This window comes from Psittacula echo (assembly GCF_963264785.1).
Source record: "Psittacula echo genome assembly, chromosome: 3".
Taxonomy (NCBI): domain Eukaryota; kingdom Metazoa; phylum Chordata; class Aves; order Psittaciformes; family Psittacidae; genus Psittacula; species Psittacula echo.
Genome location: NC_137736.1, coordinates 66,085,931 through 66,112,345, shown reverse-complemented (window position 1 = coordinate 66,112,345; position 26,415 = coordinate 66,085,931). Strand labels below are relative to the sequence as shown.

General features: G+C 36.2%; 1 protein-coding gene across 1 annotated transcript in view; it reads right to left on the bottom strand.

Annotated features, from left to right (window-relative positions):
• Positions 1-2,857: 2,857 nt before the first annotated feature.
• Positions 2,858-26,415, bottom strand: part of ANKRD10 (ankyrin repeat domain 10) — a 37,569-nt gene continuing 14,011 nt past the window's right edge. Inside the window, exons 3-6 of the mRNA XM_080614434.1 lie at positions 26,208-26,299; positions 11,274-11,509; positions 7,329-7,424; positions 2,858-4,488 (exon numbers count right to left, since the gene is read on the bottom strand). Coding sequence (XP_080470560.1) covers positions 4,028-4,488; positions 7,329-7,424; positions 11,274-11,509; positions 26,208-26,299 — 885 coding nt within the window. The 3' untranslated portion in view covers positions 2,858-4,027. The remainder of the gene's footprint in view (positions 4,489-7,328; positions 7,425-11,273; positions 11,510-26,207; positions 26,300-26,415) is intronic.

Sequence of the window (26,415 nt, the reverse complement as noted above, 5' to 3'; positions counted from 1 at the left end):
ACTGGGGGGAGTTACCCAGCAGGTCCAGACTGCTGCTCGGGTTGGGCTGGGTATCGCTCGGCACATGGCGAGCATTGTGCATCACTTGTGTTTATTGTTGCTTTTTTTCTCTTCCCTTTTTAGTTTCATATTCTCTTCCTTTATTTCCCTTATCATTATTATTATTGGTGGCAGCAGTAGTGATTTGTGTTATACCTTAGTTACTGGACTGTTCTTATCTCAACCCATGGGAGTTACATTCATTCAATTCTCCTCCCCATCCCTCCAGGAGCAGGAGACGGGAAGCAGGGAGGAAGTGAGCAAGCAGCTGCATGGTTCTGAGTTACCGGCTGGACTTAAACCACGACAGACATTTAGACTAATATTCATCTGGAATCAGCGGATGAAGTGTTAAGAACATTAAAGACTGTAACACGTATGAAGTTGTGCAATGCTGCCCTTTTCCCTTTTCCAACATTGCCAGACTTCAACTACTTGGTCAGAAATATTCCATATCAAAACACTGCCTGAATCTGTACTTATTTATGTTTCTGCAAAAACTTTGCAATGGTTTTGAAAAACAAAATGGGAAAGAAGCTACATTTGGGGGAATCAGGGCAAAAACAACTACAGAAGCCAGAAATAAATCAACTGAAATTGAAACAAAATTGAATCTCAACCAAAGAGTTAACAAGGACGATGATGAGAATAACTGGTTGGTGTACTCCACATGAAAATTCATGGCGGTGCTACTGAATTAAACCCAGGCAGATGAAAAGCAAACTTCATTTTTGGAGAGCCATTCCCAGAACCAATACAATGGTAAGACAAAGCATCACCTAAAGCGACATTCTGTTGATAAAACCTTGAAAATTCTAGACTTGGACAAAAGGCCTGAGTACGAACAATACTGCTGCCCTTGCTCAACAAAAAGCTTGTGAGAATTTAAACCCAGGTGCTTAGAACTCAGCAATCTTGTCAGGAAGTGCAGAGCACAGCATAATAAAATGGCTCAGCGCTGCTGTCTGTTAACAGAATCTGAAACTCATCACTCTGGCCTGAAGAGGGTTTGTGAACCCTACCGGGCTGCTTTAACTACGTCATCTGGTCTAACACAGCAAAACCAGCACAGTCCGCTGTATTTTAACAGCAAGGTATTTAAACACAAGGCTTCTGTGTCACCAGTAGTTGCATATGGAAGGACACAGCTACACCTGGCAGAACTCATTACACGCTTCACAAGTTCCTCACCTGCTAATGCAGCACCTTCCCTACCAGGAGTGCACCTGGATCTGTTATTACTTTTATAGTTTTATGTGCATCTGAAATTATGAGACAAACTGAAAACCAGGAAATGCCAATTAAACAGAAGAGATTTTTTTTTTTTCTTGCAAAAACAAACCTGCATGGGTTCGTTAACAGTACCATCCATTTGGGTATGTATCCACCAGCCTCAACCATGCTGTGATTCAAGTGACTCCCCATGTCATGTTCTATCGAAGATTTATGGAATAATCTGAAACAAAGACCTCAGATGGCCTTTGCTGTAAATATATATTGTCTGAAAGAGCACCTGTAAAAAGGCAGTCTCAGAATTCCTAGGAAACAATTGCTTGATGCTTTAAAAATGATACATCTCAGCTCCTGGCTGAGGCATGTTCTGTCAGAGACTTCCATCTTCTGCCACATTAGCCATAAACTATGCAGCAAGCCCTCCCCCAGTGTGTCTACCTCATACGGCCTTCACTGGTCTTCTACATTTAGTTAGAATTTAATACTTAGCTTCCATGGACTCTGGCAACAGACGCAGACCTTGAAATCTGTCTCTCTCTTATCATGTGGCTGAACACACAGGCACAGAAGTGCTTTTCAAAATAAAGCAGTAGCTCTCTCTTTGAATCTGAAACAGTGTCCTCCAAGTTATTTTTAGGTGAAAAGGCATGAAAAGCAAGTGAAACTCAAATGTACACAGATTTTAAAGACCTTGCCTTACGAACGCAGTATAAATCTTGTCATGCTACAATTATGTACCTAAAATTTTACCATCGGAACAGACACATGCAAACATCGTTGTTACCCTAAGAAAATCCTAGTTTATAGCCATGTACATAAGATGGCAGTGCTTATTATAACTGCGAGTTGCTTTATTTGAAGAAGCACAAGAAAGCATATGCAGCAAGCTCAGCAAATGCTAAAGAGATCCCCAAACCAAAAGCTACAAGAAATTTCAGTTAATCTCTCGTTAGTATGATGGCAACAGCACACACGTGCCTCTGGGCGCTACATCAGCAAATTAAATTGCCTGAGAAGAAGGCCTGGATGCCATTGTCTGAACACAAGCAAGTGGTTACATGCATGCCAGAAACAGCTTGTCCCAGGTGAGATTCAGCTCTCTTTAATGGTTGCCTTGGCCTCTGGAAGGCATTGAGGAATTCTGCTGGCCTGGCAAGCTATTTGCAAAAGGACCAGTCAATTTTCCTGTCAGTGTTGGTCTCAATTTGAATACACTGTGAGTATGTTGTATGTAGACAGTGAACCACATCAAGTCTATTTAAACCACTGACTTCTCTGTAGTCCATACCATTTTGCCTAAAAATGTTGAAAGGAAACTGTAATTTTCATGAAAGCCAGCCAGCTAGCCATTACTTTAACCTATTTTTGGATTTCAAGGCTGATACAACCATCATACACAGAATATCCAGCATGCGTTTCTGTTACTCAAAGACAGCTTACTGGGCGGCTCCTAATTGCTTCCATATACTGACAAAGTCAAGAAATTCCACAGTTGCACTGAGAAGGATTACGGAGAAATGTGACTTAAAAACTTTCTCAAATTGCCAACAAAATAATAATGTCTAAACAGAATATTCAGATACAATGTAACAGGTTTATTTTTTTTAAATCCAAGTTGTAAAGGTCCCTTTTTAAACAAAACAAGAACAAAAAAATCAACACAATTCAGAGGGCTTATCTCATTTACCATATTCTTCCCCACTCTTCACTTACCATAACACAAAGCAGCAACTTATATTATTAGTGCTCATATGGTGCACTTATATGAATTTTGATTGGTGTATTAAGCTTTAAATACAATGTATTTTCTGTGAGCATTGCCCAAAGAGTACACAACATTACATTTCCGAAGCGTATGTTAAAAGAAAGGACAAGAAATGTATATCCAAGACAGTCAAACTCAAATATTTTTGACTTGGCAAATTCTATAACAAGTAACAGCAATTTTAAACTGCGTACAAAGCAGAACAGTGCCAACATGCCTCCAGTCTGTGAGCTATGGTAAAATATCAAGCGTACGTATAAAGGAGAGAAGCCGAAGGAAACTGCCACAAATTCAGAGCTAACCTGAGCACACCCAACTGCGACCGAACAAAGGCAGCCCTCTTTCCCACTCTATAATGCAAAAAGCCCAACAACAATGAAAAGCACTTCTACACTACACAGGAAGTGAAACGATTAACTTCTTCCAAGTTTGTCTCTGTGTTTTTCAACAACTTGTCCAGAAAAGGTGAACATCTAATTATACCAAACAAATGTACAACCTATAAAGTCAGAGAAGCTCCAGAAGATTGCCACTTTCAACCTTGCATAGTGATAGCTGGCATTGATATTGCTACCATAGCTTCAGCAGAAGATACGGAAAAGTAAGATCTTCGCTTCTAAGTGATGCACATACGTAACATTTTCTTCACAAAATTCCGTTAAACATTGTTTTAATAAAACAGCTCTAAAAAGGGAAAGATAGTGTTCACGAGCTTAGAAATAAAAAAATACAAAACCAGAACATTCCGTAATAATAAAAAATAATAAACATTCATCATAACAGCACCTATTTTATCACTAAGTAAGCCCCATACATGCAACAAACTACAACTATTGTATAAGGCTGTCAAATTAAAAGTTTACTTTTCATATAAACAAAGTGTAAAAATATCAATAAACTGCGATCTTCAAATTTAATGCTATGCGAGGATTTTGTCCCCTGTTTCATTTGGTAGCAATTTCAATATGCGTTCGATACAAAGGTCATCACCTAGGAACCGTGATACAAATACATTGTGCCTAGGACAGTATTGTCGTATCTCTGTTCAACCTTGACAGAATTGGAATGCTCAACAACACTACTGAGCTCGGGGATGCTTTCAGCAGTATCCCCAAACCCATGATAATGTCCATAGTGCAAAGTATCTCCAGGGTCTTCCACCCATGAGGGCCGGTTAGAAACACAGCTACTAGGGCTTCCATTCAGATGGAGAGATCCACACATTTCGGTGGAGTTATTCATGGCTTTTTCTGGTTCCTCGGTGCCGTTACTGGTATGAATTCGATGCCTACTGGGAGAAGTTATTCCAGGAATTATTCCATTAGGTGTTAAACACTCCTCACGCCTGGCATCCATCCCACTGAGCTGTTGTGCGGTGGTGAAATCCAAATGTCCATTGATGGCACATCCATTTGTCAGTGCATTCAATATGGAGCTACTGCTATTCATATCTGCATTAAGAAATACACCTGTCACCAACAATTAAGAATAAATCGAAATACATCCAAATGTCTCCACTATACTCCACTGATTTAAAAAATGTTTCCATACACAGCCTTTGAAAATAATCTACTCTTTCTTTATTTATAACAGTATAGGTAGTTCAAAAGTAAGGAGAGTTGACCAGTAAGCTTGTAGCATGGATCCTTATGTTGTAAATACAACTATCTATCTACATTCAATGTGTAAATATGCCTGTATTAATCTTGGCAAAGACAACACAGATTTCCCAGTATCTTTTTCATTTAACTGTATAAAATAAGTAGCAGACAACATTCTGGGCAGTGTTTTGAAAGGCAGAATAAAAGGCATCTTTCCACCTTTACTGTAATGCACTCTTGGGATGAAAGAATATGTACATACAAGAACTGAGTTATCTGTGAGCAGGTGAAGGTTTTCTTTTATTATTTTTCAGCTGTAATTTATCTGTGGCTCTTTTAGTGGTAACTCAAAGTACAACAGATGCTGAAATAGGTCAAATAAAGAAATGTTATGTTGGGGTGCTCATATAAAATGTTTCGGTTCCTTTATTCAGAAAGTTCTTCCATTTATCTCGCTCGAATCTGTACAATCCACATGCAAAATGCCATACAACAGCAACAGCAGAGTGCACAGAAGACTAAAAAAGATTAGAGTAGGAAACAAAATCCTAAAATGTGCATGCAAACCCCCACGGACAACTGTTTTAAAGCAATTTCTCCTTTGAATTTAGTAGTTAGTACAATGGTCTTTTATTTCCATAAACAGTTTTCATCAGTTTGTCTGAAATATATGGTTTTGCAGTGGTACTCAAAGTACTAGCACAAAAAAATGGGTGATATATTCTGTCTTAAAAATGCCTACCAGTAAAAGACATCTAAAATGTACATCTATATTGGTAAAGATGAGCAAGGCAAATGTGGAAACTACAGATATACGACATTTTAAGATTTTATTTTCTGCTATTATTCTTGGATACATGCACATATGTTTATGTACACACGAATGCATAAACCTATGTGCAAAATAGGATTGCATTTACTGCGTATTTCCAGTTCAAGCCAGTTAAGTCTGCTGGTAACTTCTCACATTTGCAGAACACTGGGTTCCTGTTTATAATGAGTACCACTGTTTGACAAGAAGCAATCTGAAGTTTTGGTTCTTTATTATTCTTTTGCAAGGCTGTTATATGAAATATGGATTAGGATACTGATACTTCACATAGAGCAATACATAATGCCAAGAAATGTGTTTGATTTGTAACTCACTGGATGTACTCACTGCAGTTTCCTGTTTAGTCCCTACCCGAGTTAAAATAACCACATCAGCTGAACTCAGTAACCATAAATTCTTATTGAAAGTGGAAATTTAAAAAAAACAAAACCCCAAACCCATCAAGGCATCAAAGCTAATATTTCAGTGATGAAAATGCACAGGAGGAAATTTCATATAGTGTTTATTAACTGAAAAGTGCAAAATTTTAACCGTTTAAAAATAAATTCTCATAGGCTGGCTTTGCCAAATCAAATTTAATAAAAATGGCACTACTGTTAGTTAATATGCAAAAGTAGGTAATGAATAGTCTAGTGATAACTATAGACTGTTATCATATGTTAAAAATTAGCACCTATAGTAATAAGAGCATATTTATGAAAGACAATCATTTTTCCATAATTAAGAACACTTAGTAATTATCACTGGAAAATATCATAGTGTACTTCTTAAGTATTGATTATATATATGTATATATTTATTCCTAATATATTAAAATATCTATTATCATTCCCTTTGGTGAATCTGATCTATGGTACAAAGCATAAACATGTTTATCGCAGAACAAATTAAAGAAACTCGTTTCTGAATGTAGTAATGCACTATTATAGTAACTCCATGACTTTACCTACAAAGTGCATGGGAAAAGCTGACCCAGGACACTGAAACTTTACACACATCCTGGGGTTACCAAAAGTATCTTGATTAAGCAGCCCTTAAAAAAAAATTAGAGCATTAATATTCACTAATACTAGTAACACTTGGACTGTTTCATGACGATCAGTACAAAACATAGAACTGTTTTCCAAGGTATGTTAGTTCCAAATACTAGTTACACTATTTGTGTCCAGTCTTGTATTTACATAAAAAAAAAACCCATAGCAGAATCCTGCACTTAGGTTATTGTGTCTGAACAAATTCTGAAAACATGGTATATGTCTCAACTACTCTTTATAGTATTTGTTGAATATTTTGAATATAGTTTTGTGGTAACATATGTTATTTTCAAACCTATATAAGCACTAGAATATACTTCCTTATGAAGCCTTCTTGGCAATGAAACCTATTTAACGGAAATTAAAAGAATAATTTACATTATTTTTGATTCTTACCTAAAATTCTAGCAACTAAAAGCAAGGCACAATGTAATACGAGCCTCTGGTTAAAAGTGAAACAGCCACCGTGGATTTCTGTTTATCTGAAATAATAATGAACTACTAATAAACCTTCTCTGTGACCATTACAATATATTGTGTGAACAGCTAATTTCCGATACCTACTAAACCCCCAGTATAATGGGTGTTACAGCAATACAATAGTTTTCAAGACTCTAGACAGCAATGTGCAAAAATAAAAGACTAAGTTTTATACTTAAATTAAAAATAAAATGCATATTGATTCTTGCAACGACAAGGAGTTTGCATTGCAGAAACAGTGTATATTTCAATTTCTTTTGGTCCAACAGAAGTACTCTCCTGTTGTTTGGTGTCTTCAACCATTTGAATGTTGTTGCAGTTAACAGGTAACTGTCCACTCCCACCTGATACAACAGCAAACTCTCTATCAACGTGCATATTGTCAGCATCGTCCTCAACTCCGCCATTCCTCATTGGTATTAAGCCGTCAAAGCTGTAAGCTGATAAAATAAAGTCACATTTAGTCACTGGTGCAACTTGAAAACTCAGCCAACAAGTACTTTGATTATTAAGGCAAAAACCTTTTACAAAGAAACGTGAACTGTTCACATCTGAAAACTTCTGACATGTTTGAAATTACAAATACAGAATAAGTAAATGCTAAGTACTTGCACACTCAATTCCTCAGGCTGGAAAATTACTAGTGTAGCTATCAGATTTTGCAATTACATATCAAACGATTATTAGTAATATACTAATAGATTGAATAAAGAGTAATTTAAGTTACTCATACTCAGGCTTTACAGCTACTGTGCCCGACAGTCACACAGTCTCAACCTCACATTTGTGTCCTGTCAGTCTGGACTGCTCCCTCTTTCAATGCCAAGGGCCATTTCCCAGTAACCCACCCCCTGGTCATATCAGACTGCTCCAGGGATCCCTTCAAGAGCTGAACAAACATCTGTTTTCCAATAGAGCTGGCAAGTGGCTAGACTGCTATGGGAAATGCTTTAATAAGCAAGATGCGCTTGCCTCGCTACTTCATATACCTACCACCCAAAGCCTTGCTCCAGTACTACCCCATCAGACACTGCAGTGCTCTCACACTGACATTAACACACCTTTCTATACACACTGCACACACTTCTAATGTTACGTTAGAAACGGCTACTTTAGTAGAATGCAAGTCAGCTGTCATTACCTTGGGCACAACAGATGTTTTTGTAAACTGCTTGTTTTTAAAGAACCTTAAGCAATAGCTAAAGTGTTTCAGGGCCAAAGAGATCACACAGGGCTTAAAGGAAATGCAGGCCCTTGGATTAGTGAGCTTCAACTCTCCCTGAGCCAAGAAGAAAAAGGCATTTTTTCTAGTTACCTAGAGGGGTATCAAAGTGTAGTTTCATGCTGGCCAATTCAAGGGTACACCTGGCAATACTTTCCCATCCCTACTTCACAAAGAACACAAAAGCAGCCATGCTGGGACTTGTGATACTGTGACACAGTCAGTCACTGATTGTATACAGCAGGTTAGCACTGCACGTAGCACGTACAGCACAGAGCAAAAGCCAGCCTGCCAAGGGCCGTTAGCCAGAGGGGCTGGGATTAGGACTGCCTCAAACACAGGCATGTGATCAGCGCACACCATCATCATCACCATCATCATCATATTTGATCCTGTGCACCACTCAACCAGCCCAGGGAACAGGGTGAAATTTCTGGAATTGGTTTCAGAAAAATTGATACAAAATCCAGCACGTTTCCAAGCCAAAATTAAAAACTGTTTGTGTATATCCAGAAAGCAGCCACCAATTTATTTAAGTTCAGCTTCAGCCTTTGGAAGTAATTTTTGCATTATAGTTGAATGTAATCAGTTTCTATCACAGTGTATCATATATCAATGTCGGTTAATTTTGAGGCTGAAGGATTTTTTAATCCTATGCACCCAATAGAAGATACATACATGTGCATGTAAACAAAATTACACAAGTAACAGCTGTGAACGTCTTAGTTCAGCTATTCCAGGAGAAAGGGGGAAGCACAGCTGAAGTATTTCTCTTCTTCCAACTCTACTGCCTACCGGTTCATGTAAGGGGCACATACTGTGTGCCTGGTCACAAAAAGCAGGTTTTCCAAAGCAGCGACTGCTCCAGTTTGGGGTATGGCCACCAAAATCTGACTCTTTCCTGCAAACAGAGGTTGCCTGCATTCTCTCTGAACACATGGAATATCCTGTGCAAATAGTCTTTAAAGGACAACAGAATAGTGTGATTGTGGTAAAGGCAAAACTGCCACAAAATTGGGCTTATGTTGTAAAAAGGCTAGCTAAGCACAAAGATGGCCTCTCATTACTCAGCCTTGTTGTTTACAGAGTGCCTCAAGAACAGTGATTCATTCTCACTCCAATAGACTTTTTACACTGATTTGACAGGTATTACTAATGCTCATGTTTTTGAGGGCGGATGCATCACATTAGAAACTTCAGCTTCACAGCTGGGATGAATCTCTTAATTGCTTTAAAAAACCTTCAAGCAACGCAGCAAAGCTTTTGGCTTTGTTTGCGAAGGTCTTTAAAAAGTCATACCAGTAAAAATTTCAAGTATTATCTACTCTGCTCTTCTAATATCTCTGCAACTGCTTAGGAGATCTTGTTAACTTAAACATGTTGTCTATTTGTTTTCTCAATGTAACTTATCCACTGTTTATGCCGAAAGGTAACAAAGATACTGCTATTAAAAGATAATGTAGAGAAGAAAAATAGCTAGCGCAGTGTCAATCACGGATTGTGGGGAAATGTTTCCAATTGACTAGAATGGCGCAGTTTCCTGAATCTAGAAGAGACTGCTGGTTATGAACATTTATAAGGAACAGCTCTTCAAATCAAAAGGTACGTATCTTTGACTGCAAGCAGCACCTCCCAGGAACAGAACATGAATGCACTGATGAAATCTTTCAGCAGCTGTGACGGGCATCTGCATACTGTGTATGTTCTCTCATTTTGAAGCTATTTAAGGTTATTCCTGAAAAGCAGTCCTGCATTTAATTGCATAGGTGCTCTTCTCTATCATGAAATTACTTACAGTTTAGACCAATTACATCCTGTATTTCCCAATTTGAAGTAACACATCCCATTTATGACTGGCTATGGAGTACCCTGGTAGGGCCTCAGATCCTGGTATAGTTGAAATGGTGGCTGGATAGCAAGGACTAAAGCAATTACTAGAGTGTCAATATTGATGTAATTTGCGTTGTCCATGTCGTATCTAGAAGCATTGTTTTAGTCTCAATTCCCCTCTTGTTATCTGGAATTAAGCCCATTTTATTTGGCTCACTGAAAGTCACATCTGTTAGAACAATATAAACTTTAGCTGAAGGAAGTCTCTCTAATGCTAGACACAGAAAAAGAAATGAGGTTTGCATGCAGAATGGTGCATTCCTTTTTAATAATTTGATTGGATGACCAACAGAAAGCAAGCACAGTTTCCATTATTCAAGGTGTTCAAAAACGTAAAAAAGAATTCTCATATAGCCACCAAGAAAAAAGGATAGAATCACAGGAGTATCAGGTTGGAAGGGACCTCAAGGATCATCTGGTCCAACCTTTCTTGTCAAAAGCAGTAGACAAGATGTCCCAGCACCCCATCCAACTGAATCTTAGAGTGTACAGTGTCAGCGAATCCACCACTTCCCTAGGTAAATTATTGCAATGGCTGATTGTTCTAATTGTGAAAAATTTTCCTCTTGTGCTCAACCAGAATCTCCCCAGGAATAATTTGTACTCATATCTTTGAGGTTATACCACATTATTGCTGGAAGAGAAAAAAGCACAGTCCTCAACGCACAAGGCTGAATAGGAATCCTTAAGGTTCATCCTAGTCTTACATCCTCCTGTAAGGGATCAGTTCCCCGTGGAACATGATCCTGGAAACTTCAGGTACATTAATGCCACAGATACAACTCTCTGTGTTTGAGAAACCTTTGTGCATTAAATTTCTTTCATCCATCTTATCTAGCAACCAGTTTTTGAATTGTGAATCAATCCCAAAGGGAAAATTGAGTAGAAGCTAATTTCAGCTACTACTCCTACACATACTATTCTTGGCATCACATAAGTTTAGCAGCACTCTCTGTAAATAGAAATTCCTGAACACACCAAGATGATGATAGGGAGAACTGGGATCTTGTGGCACATAATAATGGTATTCATCTGCTTCTTGTATTGATATGTAACTTAGGTACGTACACGAGTTTGTCAAGAATACTCAACATCCATTCTGAAAGGCTTTAAAAATGTTTATTTTCCTTTCTCAGCAACAGTCTCACCCCCATCCCTTTTACCTCCAGGGTCTCACCTTCAGTTCTAGCCTTCTTTACTCCAGCAGACTCTGAATCTTCAAAGGATCTCTTTCGACTTGTCCCACCACTGAATGGATTGGGACCTGCATTCTGATGAACCCCATTTAAGGTGCCATTGCTATAGAAACGATTCAGGTGACAGTTCTGGAGGTTCAAGAGAAACTGGGCACATTCTTGGAAGCCCTGGGTATGCGCAAGGTCTGCTGCTGTCAGGCCACTGGCATTTCTCAAGCTGTACAATACAAAGGAACTGAATTACACTCATTCATCAAGCCAGCATGCTGCTGCTGCTGCCCTTACTGACTATCTATCTGTTGGTGAGAGAAAACATACACTTAGCAAATTTCCATTAAGAAATTAGTTAACAATCTTAGTTTTATAACTATCTTAACTTTTCCCACATATATCTGGCTTCTAAACAAATTTGGAAGACAATGCACTTTTAAATAAAATCAATATACTATGTGACTTAAAAAAAACATCTTCCTATTTAAAGTCTCAAAATGCTTTACACTAAAATAGTCTGAAGTATCTGGTCTTTACATAAACTTCAGACTACTTTAAGCCTTGAATTTTATCATCTTCTGCAATCTACTGCTTTAACTTGAGCAAAAGATCAAAAACCCAAAACAAACTTAACATGACTTGGCAATTGTCCATGGCATTCTGGTTTCTAAGGTAACAACATCAACACTATTCTTCCTAACAACAAAATATATACATATATAGAAAAAGAGAGATAAAGATGCTTATATTTAGTTATGCTTTGCTTATTTTTTTTTTTCTGGTTTGTTTCTCATTTCAAAGTGTGTGACATCATAAGTGCTGGGACTTGCTTTGTTATTTGAACCGGAATATCCTAATGCATCAAGGAGATTATAAATGAAATGAGGTAGGACAGATAGGGATGTAGAGGTTTAATCTGAGAAAGTGCTGTATCATATGCATTTACACAAACATACAGTATGTCTGTGCTTAGAAAATACAGGCTTAGAAATACAGCCTAACTTCATAAGGACGTACATGAAAGCGGAGACAAGAGGGCCAGAAGTGACAAAACTAGATTGTTAAGTGAAAGATTCCAATGACCATTTCTGAAGTTTTTTTCCACCTTTCCAGACAGATCTAACTACTCAGAAAATTGAATTTTTGTTTCTTGGCTTCAGTAGTTTATACAAGTCTATCAAGTCTCTTACTTATATATCCAGAAACACACCAGCCAACAGTTTAAGAATTCAGAAGAATAGACCTAATTCTGTTGAAACTCATATAAAGCAGAAAATTCACTCCAGCTCACAGAAAATAAAGAACAAAGCCCAAATTTGCTTCCTAGATCACTGCAACTTATTTGCTATAAAGATGAGACTAAAAAGATCTTTAGAAACTGCTACTGCAAGACCAATTACATAAATGGATACTGCTAAATCACACAATATTTGGAAGATTAAGTCAAAATACTACAGAATCAGAAAAAAACATTAGGCTAGATCAGGCTTAATTTCGTATTTTAAGTCATCATTTACTTGGACCACTAGTGAAAATCCAGAGAACAGTGGCCAAGAGAGGTCTAGAAATAAGACATTGGAGGACCAAAAAAATTAAAAAAATAGTTAGACATGAAGTAGAGGTATTTGTTCAGCATACCTAAAAGATATGTGCAAAGAGAATAATTTGTTCTGTACATCTAGTGCAGGCACTACATAAATGGGATTAACACAAACAAAGGATATTTCAGTTTAGGCATTAGGAGAAAGCTTCAAAGCATGAAGTTTGCTGAATCTCCAGAGGGTTCTCTTCTCCCTCCTCATTTTAAGAGCAGATTATAATTTCAGAAATCCTGCAAAATAGTTGATCCTTTCCCACACTTCAACTACATGGCCTGCTAAGGTCCCTGCTAACAACATTTAACGCTTTTTCTGTAGTTCAAATTTACTTGTGTAGCAGATGGACACAACACAATGCAACTACAACTTAAGAAACAGAAATGTCAATACAGCTGTTTTGGTCAAATAGAATAGCTCAGTTCTTGGAAATTTAAGTCCAGAGCCTCAAGAGGACAGTAAAGGAAATATAAACAGGAGCAAATTAAAGTTACACAAAGATAAAAATGGCCAAAACAAGATGGTGTTGACCAACCACCTAATTTAATAAAACTTCAAGGAGTTAAATAATTCTATTACTTAGCAAATGTTATTGGACAATAACTCTGCTTTGAAAAATGGATTGCAAGACAGACAACAGTTAGGTCACAATTTCCCAAAGGAATGTCAATAAAAGTTGCCAGAGGCACCTGGAGATGAACTAAGATGCAAGTGTGTGAGGCTACATGACTGAACCCCAGGAAAGAAAGGTTTCCCAGAAACAAAATAAATGAAGTTAGTGTTTGCCAGATTTTAAAATGTAATGACCCTTTGTATTTTTAGCACCTTGATATTTTCAGATGTGTCCTCACTTCTTCCTGAACAGCTTACTCTTAAGGGGTAGACAAAGACATACTTGTTCTACAGGATTATTTCAGAAGCACCGCATAGGTTTTCAAGGGACCTACATATTGGATATAACATCCTTGCTTCTGGGAGCTTAGAAATGTCTCTCTTAAAAATCTGAGTCTGAATTTAGCCTGTCAATATCAAGAGCATTTCCTGTGTAGTATGAAATTAGTAAAAATTTAGTAATGAAAACAAAAGAGAGGAAAAAAAAGTCCAATCAAATGTAAGTAGATTACAGGACCTAGATGACCAGGAACTGGTTGGCAGACTGCTGTGAAAGAGAACATGACTATGTTAAACTGGCTTGCATTCCAATATTAAAGAAAAGGAGAAGCTGACAAAATGCTAGAACCTCTTTGAGTTCCGACTTTCTCAAAAACAAGCTAGAAAGATTTACTCCTTTAGCTGGTTTGTCTAGCCTTCTCTAGGAGGAAAAATCTGTCAGTGGGAACAGAATAGGCAACAAGAGCTAACCATGCTATACTAGTTCATCATAATGAAATGAATGTAATCCAACAAAAAAAGGCTCAATGAAAAAAAATGCTTTTAAAGGATATCACAGAGTTTTACCAGACAGGAATAATTTTATGCATTTCCAAAATATGTAGAAATACTGCCACCACTGTGAGGATCCTGAGTGCTTAACAGAAATACAGTCCTTCTAGTAAACCCTGGTGTACTTGAATGAACATAAGACATCTATTAGATAATTCTTTAAAAGTGTTACTCTGCGCTTGAGTAGAACTATCCTGTTATAGATAAGCAGTAGCTACAAAAAGCTGGGAACATCTGTTACTAGATCTGCAGTATATGCTCTACCTCAAATGCTGTCAATGCCCGAAAATGAAGCAGTTACCTCAGCTTACTCCATGCATTAAGAATATAAAAGCCATTACTGTAAACACACTCCATTATAAGAACGAAAATAGAAATGGTTCACTGCCCGAGCTACACATAAAACTAAAAGGAGTTCACTCTCTTATGTGCAATTCCTGTGCCAGCCCTTGGTTATGAACTGCACTTAAATGTAAACTGTCAAGTGAAAAGGAGGAAAGAGTAACTGAAGATTCATTTGGCTATTAAGTAGACTATACCTGACATGGACTGCATGATTACAAAAAAATAAATCAACAATCAGGAAACTCAAAGAGGTAATAACTGTATTTAAGTAAATTTTCAACTACTTCAATTATTAGAGCTATTCCTTGAAAGATACTTCACTTCTCATAGCTGCCTACATAAATAAAAAGTATTTGACTACGTAAAGGATGTTATAACTGAATGTACCTTCAAGACCTGGACTGTGAAAGGCAACCAGAGGAAAAAAAAATATTTAAATCACTGGACAACATGAACATAAATATCTCAAAATTTAATCTCTCTTGGAAAAGAAGAATTAAAATCTTTTTATCCACCCATCTTTCATTTTTTTAGAAAGTTATAAATCCCTCCAGTACTAGCTTTGATTGATCTTTTATCCTAAACACCTTGAAGTAGTGGAAGCTCCAAAGAAGCTCAGAACACATTGTTTGATTTAAATCTTCAAGCAACCTGTCCTTTCGTTACTGCTAATCATACTGCAAATATGACAGTTCTATTTCTGTAACTGCATTACTCAGAATTTTAAGAGTAAATTTCCTGCTCTTTTGGGGCTGTTTTTTTCTCTCGGGGGGGGGTGGGCTGGGTTTTCCCCCCCAACAAAGATGCCAAACTTGAGGACAAGCTTGTTTCTTTTCAGGGTTTTTCTCTAAGCGAGGCTACCTAACTGACTCAAGACTAGGCAAATAGAAAGCTACAGACTGTATTTTCCAAAGATGATCTTTTGAAGGAAGCAGCTACCAGTAAGAAAGGTGTGGAAGGATGCAACAAAGTCTTATTACAGAAAATCAGACTAAGCCTTGAGAAATTCCATGAATTTTATGATTAGTCAGTCTTGTCTTGAATAGTATTCATCAACTTGGTGCAGTATTTTCTAAAGGCTGTCCTTGTTACTGTGAAAACAGACAGCTGTGCTCCAAAACCTTAATTCCTTCTCTCTCCAGTAAAAAGAAAAAGGAACTCAAAACCTGAAGACATCTCTGAAAGTCAGTCCATCTACATGAACAGGTGTAAAAACTGAAGGAAGGGCAGTGAAAACTTAAGCTCTGAAAATGCCATTCCCTTTTTAGCACCTACTCTGGACAGAAACATACATGAAAGCTTGAACTGACAAGCAGGAGAAAAATTCCTTACTTAACCTTGCCCAGGACTAAAATGCAGCTTTGGTAAGCGGTCAGAAAGTCATTTCCCCCTATGCTTAGAAAGACATACCTTGCATAATTTCCAAAGGAATTAAAGAATTTGAAAAACGAGTGAGTCCTGTTAAGATTCTTTTACTTGGCAGTATTTTCTTGTTCTGTAGTTTATTCACCATTTCCATGTAAAACAAAGTAGAATCATGAAGCATATCATTTACCCTCAGCCTTGGTATAGGCTAAAATCCAGCAGCTAAGAATCGTAGATACACTGTTTTCTTCAGAGTACAGAAGAGGCTAACTCCGAAGCAAAAACCAGACAAATGTAATCAGAAAGATACATTTCCTTACTATAAAGTTACGCTAAATAGAAAAAAATCCATGAGGAAAGTTGAGGGAAGTCTGACTATGGATGAGTATAAGTAGGTGATCTTGAAGTTTCTTGACAGATGACATTTAACACTTGCATTGTTCTGTACTGACAGGTGTTTTATAAATAAACTCAAAACATGCACTGTTATATTAAGGTTTAAAGCTTTGACGTTTTTATATACATTTATTCACACACCTACAGTGATTACAACAACACTCTTAAAACACATTTTCGTTCTTCTGTCAAGTGATGTCCACAAGCAGTCTTCAAAACTGACTAATCTTGGCATGAAGATGACTTTTTTTCTGAAATTTGTTTTTCTCCCTCTGGTTGACATCATCGAACTCCCATTGTGAAGCCCCAGTTCATCTGAGAGTCCTGGTATCAAATTAAAGCAGCTATAAAGAAGACACTGATGAAGCATATGTTTAGATACTTTCTTCTTTTGAAATGTTCTTTAAGATGCTGGCTGTCAGTGTAATTAAATTGTTTTTCAGAACCAAAAGAGGTATGTTATCTGACCAAATAGGACTGGTGTACAGAAACATGATGTTAACTTTCAGTTTAGGAGGATGTTTTTGTTATTTCTATCTAACCACAATTTGTTGTTTTGGGAATTTTACTAAAGGAAGGAAAAAATATCTGAAGCAAGCTTGCAAAAAATATGCAACACACTTCCACTATGATTAAGTTACAGAAAGTAAAAAAAAAAAACAACCCAAATACAAAACTTGGAGTTGTTTAAATATAACTATCTTTGTGTAAGGAAGATTTATTTCAAGATAACTTACAAAATTTACTCTCAGAAAGATTTGTAGAAAGGAAAAAGACTTGTGCTTCTTGCATTGAATTATAAATTATATTGAATTTACTTAGAAAAAACTTGATTCTAAGTTGTTTCAATTACTGGTATTTTTCATACTTATTGGAGGAAAAAATCGTATGTCTAACATTGAAATACATTTGAAATACACTTATCTTCCACTTATAATGTCACATACCTTGAAAAAAAAAACAAATGTTTGCTACAAAAAGTCAACAGTAAATCTTTTTGGAAAAAAAACCAAAACCCCAGAACATTCATATATGTAAAAAAAATCCCCTAAATGTTTAATTTTAAATAGTGATTACATTGCCTACAGCTTACTGTGTTTTTGTTAATGCCATGCGACAATCTAAGAAAATAAACCACAGTTTTCGTATATCAATGTCATATCTGTTAAAAAATACTGATCTCAACTTATCTATTGTTAGTTTACAAATAAAAATGTAGATAATTGTAAATTAGGGTAAGCAAAGCATGCAAATCTATAGATTCTATATCTGAATTCCTAGATTAGCATTAAAACCAATCACCGCAACAAATACCTCAACAGTATGCCTTGTGTGCAGAAAGGAAGCGATACTGAACATTCAATGCCACAACTGTAAGGTTTTCGGAGAAGCACCTGTGGCAGTTTCAGCAGTTTCTATATGGAATGCTCCCCCTTTCTAGGATTACTTGAAAAAATCAAGTCAATTCGAATTACGTAGCTGTAAAACATTGACATGTGTAGTTTTTACAGTTTCAGAATCTTCTGTTTGATTTAAACGGGCAATGGTGCATAAACAGGAAACTTATATCATAAGGGATCACATATTTGCAGGCAACATTAAGACTAAAAGTTACATTAACATACATAAAGTGCTGTAGCACATTATTTAATATGTAAGCCATTATCATGTGACCACCTTAACAACAAGATACTAAGCCTTTTATGCCTTTAAAGCATTATTACTTTCATCCTGAAACCAATTTGCCAGTTCTTCACTGAAATTTATATAGAATGGATTAAAATTACCGGTCAACTCATGGCTTCAATTACTTTAAATTTAGTAGGCTGTATCTCAAAAGAATTAGTAACTATTCCTATACAAAAAATTAGCAAATACAAGGATTAAAACAAAACAAAAGAAGAAAGAGAAAAAAAGATCAGAACACTAAAACGCCCACAGTGAGAAAAAAAAACGTTTCCTATATAAACATCAGTATACTAGTCTAAAATTTCTAAAAGCAAAATGATTTTAAAATACTAAAGTGTTTTAACCCTTTGGTGTCCAAATACAATAGTTGTAAGATAGTTTCAAACTTACTTTTTTTTTTTTTTTTTTCCGGATACCAAGAGAAAAATACTCTTAACTAAACAAATTTGTGTCACTGCTGGGAAGAGCTATAAAATCTATGCTAGGATTACATACTGGGCATCTACAAAAGCACAAGTTGGTGCCAAGTTTTTATTTCACAACCAAACATGTGGCAGCTGAAATTATTTCAGACTTTTAAAAACAATGGTAGAGTTACGACAAACATCTTCCAAAATCTTAAAAAGGTGTCTATACTGGGAAGTATGAAGCTCTCCTTTATGAAGCCACTTTTTTTCGTATGAAAAAATAGGTACACTACAAATTATGCAGCTCTAATTAGCTCCTAGATACTTCTACTCGGGATTGAGCAAATGCTGGCAGAAGAAAGAATTCATTAACCATGGTAGGCAACACTGGAATTACTACAAGCATCACCATCAGGTGGTGATTTACTGCTGTATCTGTATTCCAATTTATATGCTTTAAGAAAGACTTCAAACAGAATACTTCACTTTGAAGTATCTCTTGTAAAATTGATCCACAGTTTCAAATAAAATTTTGCCTGAACAATACAGGTATATCTGACTTTGCCTGGCATCAACAATCAACAGCATTTTTAAATTCATATCCAATTATGTAACAAGTGATTCCAAAGCACAACTCACAAAAGAAAAGTATCAAAGATTATGGAAACTCTTAAAACAACAGTCTGACTGCAATACAGCATAAGAGAAAAGACCTCCCTTATTAGAATGAAAATAACTATTTCCTAGATCAGTAGCAAAAATGAATTCCAAATAAGCACCATTTTAGTACTGCAGTCACTTTAAATCCAAAGAGAATGTAGCAGTTACTTAACTAGCCAACCTTATGAAAATGAGAACTATCATTGCTGCTGCTATCATGTTTCTAGAAACCGACCAGAAATCGCAGATAAAGTTGCTTACAATGAGGAAAGCATTATAGAATACTATTAAGGGAAGGTTCAGTGCAAACTCTGACTTGGAAAGATAAACAACCTTTCAATTCATATTCTGCCAAGATGCTTCTAGTAGCAAATAAAATCACGCTGTATCTCTTCAGCATACCAAATGAAAACCAATTACAGCCTAGAATTAGAAAAAGAAAGCAATCTTCTCTCAAATGTGCCAAACATGGAAGAAAGTTCAAGGGCATGGACAGTAACAGCTTAAGAATGAAATGAATTTAAAGTATTTTTGTGTCAAAAGGGAAAAAAAAAAAATCAAGAATTACAGGACTAAATGTATTAGATGGATTCATTATTTTCCTGTAATAGGTATGGAGAGGGAGACCATCAAACTATAAAAAAATCTAGTTTTGTGACAGAACTAACTTGATGTTCTTATTCAATAAGACGGATGATCTTTTGGATTAAGAAACTACTGAAGTGCATAAAACCACTTTAACTTTGCAAGGGTTTTTTCAACTTAGATTTTTCCTCCATTTGAAAGAAAATTTATCTACCATGTTTAGGCAACAAGCAAAATCGGAATAAAGAAACAGAAGCAGAAACAGAAGAGCAACATTTCCCCTAATTTACAGCTGCCAAAGCTCTTCCAGGGTTTGTCAAGCTTCCACGCAATGAGACACATCTTGTGATCTGCAGCACATGACACATTAGAATATTTTTCCGACTAACTTGAACAGGTTCTGGGCCATGCCACAACTACCTACTGGTCTTTGTCCACATTCAAAAGTACTAGTTGAACTATGATCAACTCTACTGAAAAGACACAAACTAGAACACCAAACAAAATCCGAATCAATACAGCAGAAGTTAGCACTAATGTGTTGCAATTAACAATTCTCCCATCACATATCCAATCAAAAAGTACCAGCAAATCAAGCACGGAACCTGTGTGCAGATCACCACCATGGACCACTGGAGCAACAAGCAGAACTAATCAGACCATTTTATTTGGGAACATACTGCACCCTTGTTTCTTCCACTGTACATAACTTGTGCTCTGGCCAAGTTCCACTTTCTAACACTTTGGCTTCTCCATCTGACTTAACCACACCTGGGTTTTCTGATGTCAATAATAGTTTATCTTGCAGAAAAAAATAACCTATCTGAAGGGAAGCTGCACAGTGGACATGAGCACAGTATCACATGTGAAGGCAGACCACTCCCAACAAAAAAATCCAACCATTCTTGTCAGAAATCTGAGCTTTCCTCACATAAAAGTCTTGGTAACACTTCAATGTTCTTTATCTCAGCTCTTTTGGGCTGAAGAAAAGCTGAGAAACCAGTGCTAATTATCACAAAAGCTCAGTACTAATGAATAAGCACCCCTACCAAGCTGATCCATATCCTGTGAACTTCCTTTATGCTCCAGAAAGGTCGTAAAATATCATTGCTTTAATGAAGGATTTAACTTTATTAATAAAAAATACAACCTCTCATGTTCCTCTATTTCTGAACTGATGTCAGTAACTACTGTTGTTACTCCACTCCCACTAAGAATAATTGACTCTCAAACTGAACAGGAACTTAGCAGTAGGAGTTTGCCTCAGCTTCCTGCAATTATTTAGAACAGCTGTAACTGTGAAAACTACCTATATCCATCCAGGTCAACTGTAAGATTGAGCCTTTCTCTTCCACTTTTTTTTATTTATCAGATATATATGCATCTCTGTTCTGCTTCAGTATTTCCAAATCTTTCTTTGAGACTAAACCCAAATTACTGCCTTACTTCACAATCACAGCCTCCTACACTTTAAATTCTTCTACAGTGAAGACAATCAACTGTGAAACCAAACAGGGAAGAAATCAGCAAGCTTCACTTGTAATTATTTTGCAGAAGAAATAAGAGTTTCACCACAGAAATGTACAAACCACTTTGACTTTTCCTTTCCAGAAGAGTTTACGTAAGGCAGGAAAAGAAGAATGAATTCCAATACGTATAGCCTCCATACTGCAGAACTGTCACTAGAAGAATACTACAGTGACAGTCCTTAAAATGCTTGTTATATACAGTTAAACAAGAACAGCCACATTTTTCCCTCAACTATACTGCACTGTTTAATAATGCAACAACAGTAATTAACCCAACAGTTTAACTACTATCTGGAGAACAAGCAAACAGGTTTGCAGAAAGAATCATGCATGAAACGGCAGTTTGAAAAGTACCATATTATCAGTATTAAAATACTAATTAACAAATTAAAAGCACTGTTGAAGAAGCACCTAAATGCTGTTCCTAGCCAAACGATGAGTAAGAACCTGAAGTCTCAAGATGCGGCTAATCACCCTAAGAAAGTAAGATGTTGGTTTTTCTACACTTTTATCAATGTAGCAGCAGTACAGCTTCTAAAGGAAAAGGATGACATTGTAACAGTACTTCCCAAGTATGCAAATATCAGAAATGGACAGCAGAGCAATAATTAAGGGTGAAGAAAACCACACAGATGTTAAAAACCTGCAAGAATCTTCTAAGATTTTAAGAAATTGGGAAGGAATCTAGAAACTAACAGGAGAGATCTCTGAATGCTGAGACCTTTCAAGAAAACAGGCCATGGAAGTTTCTCCTCCAAACTGAAAATGAACTGCGAGTTTACATCACAAAGGCATGGCCAATTTCTGCGCTGTCCTCATGAAATCTATACATCACTCTTCTTCTGTCTCTTCATTAAAGGCGACTGGATTTGAGAAAGTCAAGAAGTGTTAAGAGTACAAATGAGAAGAACAAAAGCTGAGATATCACAGGAGTGGTCATAATTAAAATATGAAACAGACTTCACTTCAAACAGAAGCAGCATAGTGCAAGGATTTCACAAAAGGGCTAATCCAGCAGCACTAAAAAATTTACACTGAACAGATTTCTGTTATGGAGGATGGAGGTAGTTGTGAAGAAAAAAAATGCATGTTTTTCTTTTTTTTTTTTTTTTTAAATAACACAATGCAGATCATGACACATGACTTTGCAAAGAAGAATTAATTAAAATTAAGCCACTGTCAGAGAACAGAATGCAATTTTTGCTGAAAAACTGAATACCAGAGACAGGACATTTCTGGCACCACAGAAGAGTTAATTTACACATTCAAATGAATGCAAGACAGCTTTAATGAGGAAGTGGCTGAAGTGTGTGCCTAAACTAGATCAACATCATGATATGAATCTGTCATCTGGTAGAAACAGATGTACCGATACGTTTATCCCTGCATGTCAGACCTAGAGACCAGAGTGTAAGAAACTAGAAAGGAAAGTATCTCTATGATGTCTTGTAGCACCCTATCACATTATACAATTCAAATTTCCCCCAAATCCTTATGATTTCTGGCAGGAAAATTAAAAGCCTTCCCATGCTACTATTCAAGCACCTTGATCAACCGAATTCTGAAGCAAGCAAGTACTTGTGTTCAATTGGATGGGTGCACACCCAGACACATCGTGTCCCACAAGTTACACCTCTATCCCAGGATAATACAGGGTTTGAAACTTCTCTCCTAGTTCTGAATCAAGTCACTAAGGAATACACAACTGTTCAAATGACAGTTGCAGAAAAATTTTTACTCAGAAATAAGTGTACACAATGCACAAGGGAATGGCATACAAATGGACATAAAACAGAAGAGGTTCAAATCAGTGTTAACAGCTGCATCTGCTTTTTCTTTTATATTCATGTTACGTGTTTATAGCTGACTTTTATATTCATATATATGCTGTGATGCGAACTATGTAATTATATTAAGACCCAGCATTTTTAAAAACAGCGTAAAAGAGCAAAACAAAACATGGCACCAAGAAGGCTTTTTCCTCCACAAAGAACTGTGGACACTTGTTTGTCACCATGATAAATAATACACAATTAAACACACATAAATTGCATGATTATGCTTTTTAGTGAAAATCCAGCAGTTACTATGGATACTTTAAAAGGTACTATCCACATTAAAAAGTCAGTTACACAGCAAACCTTTTCACTCATATGAGGACATTGTGACCACCTGCTTCCCCCTCTTCAAGGGTCCATGAATACCATAGTTAGTGGAGCAACCATTTTTATGGCTGTAGGACATACTGTGCACAGAATATGCTTCAGCTAAAATGAGAAGGTAAATACCACAAAAAAAATCAAAATATTTTCACTAGGGTACAATTATTATTTTTTAATATTATTAAAAATTTACACAGGAATAGAGACCCAAATTCTCTCTCATCAATTAGGAAAACAATGCAACATCTTAATGAAATTTAGAGACTGCAACATACTCTGTAAAAGCAATATACTAACAAGCCTGAAATAAAGTAAACTGGAACAGCAAGTGAAACAATTTTATTCAAACTAAAACTCTTACTTTTATCCTTACTGGACTATTGTTCTTTGGTTTCCAATATAACCAAAGTAGGGAATAAAGTAGAAATACGGTAAACACTGATACCAAAAATTACACTAGTCCAAGTTACTTCATTTTAAAAGCAGTATTTCAGTAATCACTCATTAATAAAAAATACATTTCTTGCAGTATCACACTACTGATTACTAGTGCTCGTGTAACAATGAAATCGTAACATCCCTGTTTTACTTTCTACAAAAAACTAGGGATGGTGCAATACTTGATGCATACCATAAATATCAGGTATAAGCAGTATATTTGACTATTTGCAGTCACAAGGGATATTCTCCATATCTTCACATAACTAGATTTTGGTACCGTAACTGTATGAAGAAATAAAGAAAAAATTGGGTAAGATCTAATCTCCACCAAAAAAGGCCATATTCACCATCAGTACACATCAGCACTTTAGTTCTAGTTACTGCTTAGTTCTACATTTAATAAAACTCTTGCCTCAGTCCTAGATAGCCAATTATAATTTTGGTTAATATATATACAAATTAGAACTCAAACAGACGGATAAAATCCCTCTCCTTTTCTTCTAACTGAAGCCATAAAATAAAGGAGTCAGAAGTTTCAGAGCACATATATTTTCAGCAACATAATCATTAGAGATATGGGGCCAGTTTCCAAACCCAAAGAACCCCAAATTACGCAAGCATCAAAATCATATACATGGATTTGACCTAATTTAACATATTAAGCCTGGAAACTAGATTCTAAAGAAAAAAGTCCTCACCCCAGTTAAGTCAATGGCTAGCTCGCTCAGGTGAGAGGGTCAAGTCCTCATCCTCTAATTGACTAAATGTGGGTTGCTCCACAAGCCTACTACATTTGCATCCCTAATTTTAACATTTCCTGGATAGGATCTGATATTTAATTACCTATAGAACTTGTGACTAGTCTACCTTACTGAAAAACAGATGGAATTCAAAGTTAGAACACTGAGAATTCAAATTATTTCCTGCTCACTAAAACTGCTATAAACCTACGCTACTTCTGCTGCAAATAGTTTTGGTCAAAGGCAGATACCACTCTCCAAGTCTTTCAGAAATGTTTTGCTTATGGTTTGCAAACAGGATGTTTAAAAAGTGAAATTTTAGTTCAGTAAGTTAAAGTTGCAGCCACATCTCCAACCTCAGTTACTCAGCTACTCATTTTGAAAGTCCTCTGGATGTAACACATCCTCTTCTTTACATCAGACTCTTAACTCACTCATTTCACATTGTTTATGCAGTTCCGCAATTTCTCTTTTGATTGGTTACTTTGTAAAAATCACAAGATTACATACTAATTGATGATGATAATTAAGGTTTGCTCAATTCCACAGTAAATTTAAATCTGAGTTTATCCTAAGATATCTGAAAGTGAACGCAAAATCAGAATGAACAAATTTGAGACTGATTCCATGAGCTTGTCAGTAACTTGAGACAGCTGCATAGTTATCTTAGTGTCACCTTTCTACGAAGCAATCTCTTTATATAAAGCAATCTGTTCATTACTATTAACTTAAAAGACACTATATTCCCTCAATACTCTATGATACTATTGAAAAGAGTTAAATTTTACGATAAGATTTATCAGGGCAGCATTACAAAAACAGTAAGATGGAAACCAAAGGGTAAAACAAGAATTTGACTACATGATTCGTATTTCACTTACAACTTAAAAAGTTTCATATTCCAGATTAAAATACAGTAACTAGTTACCATTTAAGATAATAAGACTAGTTCTAATTAAAACAAATTGCTAAAGTATTTACATTATTATAAGCCATAGAGCTTATACTCAACATTTCTAGGTGAAAACTGCATCCATTTTGTCCATGCTGTAAGTTTCAAAAGTTTGTGAGATTTTCTGAATGTTTTTGCAGTACATAAACCTTCAAAGAAAAAAGTTAACAGGGCAAATACACAATACACTAACAAACAGTATTAAACTAGCTGCGAAGAGTGTGTGAGATGCTATTTTGCAGACAATGTTGCTTTTGCATTGTTTTCTATATTTATTCACCAGTGCAAGGTGTAAATTTGTCATAAAAAAATAACTACATGCTACATGAGGTGTACAATTTGGGGTCATCTGACAGAAGCATGATAAATATTTTAAGATATCAGATATAAATGCAATACTAATATAGCACACTGGTATCACACAGGTAAAATAAACTTTATCACTAGACATGCAAACCATCTTGGGCTTCATTACAGTTGAACATGTCTAGTTGTCTTTTAATCAGGTGTTGGCTATTTTGACTTTTCCATCTGACATTAGTATATATGTTTACTGGTCTAAGTTAGTTAGCTAAACACACAACAATCAACAACAAGAAAAAATACCTCACTTACTCTATTTGCGCACCATGAGCCACAAGGGCACTTATGGAATCCATACTACCAGACCGTGCTGCTTTATGAATAGGAGTTTCACCAACATAATCCTGTAAAGACAAACTACATTTTGTCAAGCATAATCTTTCAAAAAATCAAAATCTTACTTTTACAGTACTCACTTTAATTAAGGAAGCAGATATACAAAAGCAACATTTATTAGCTA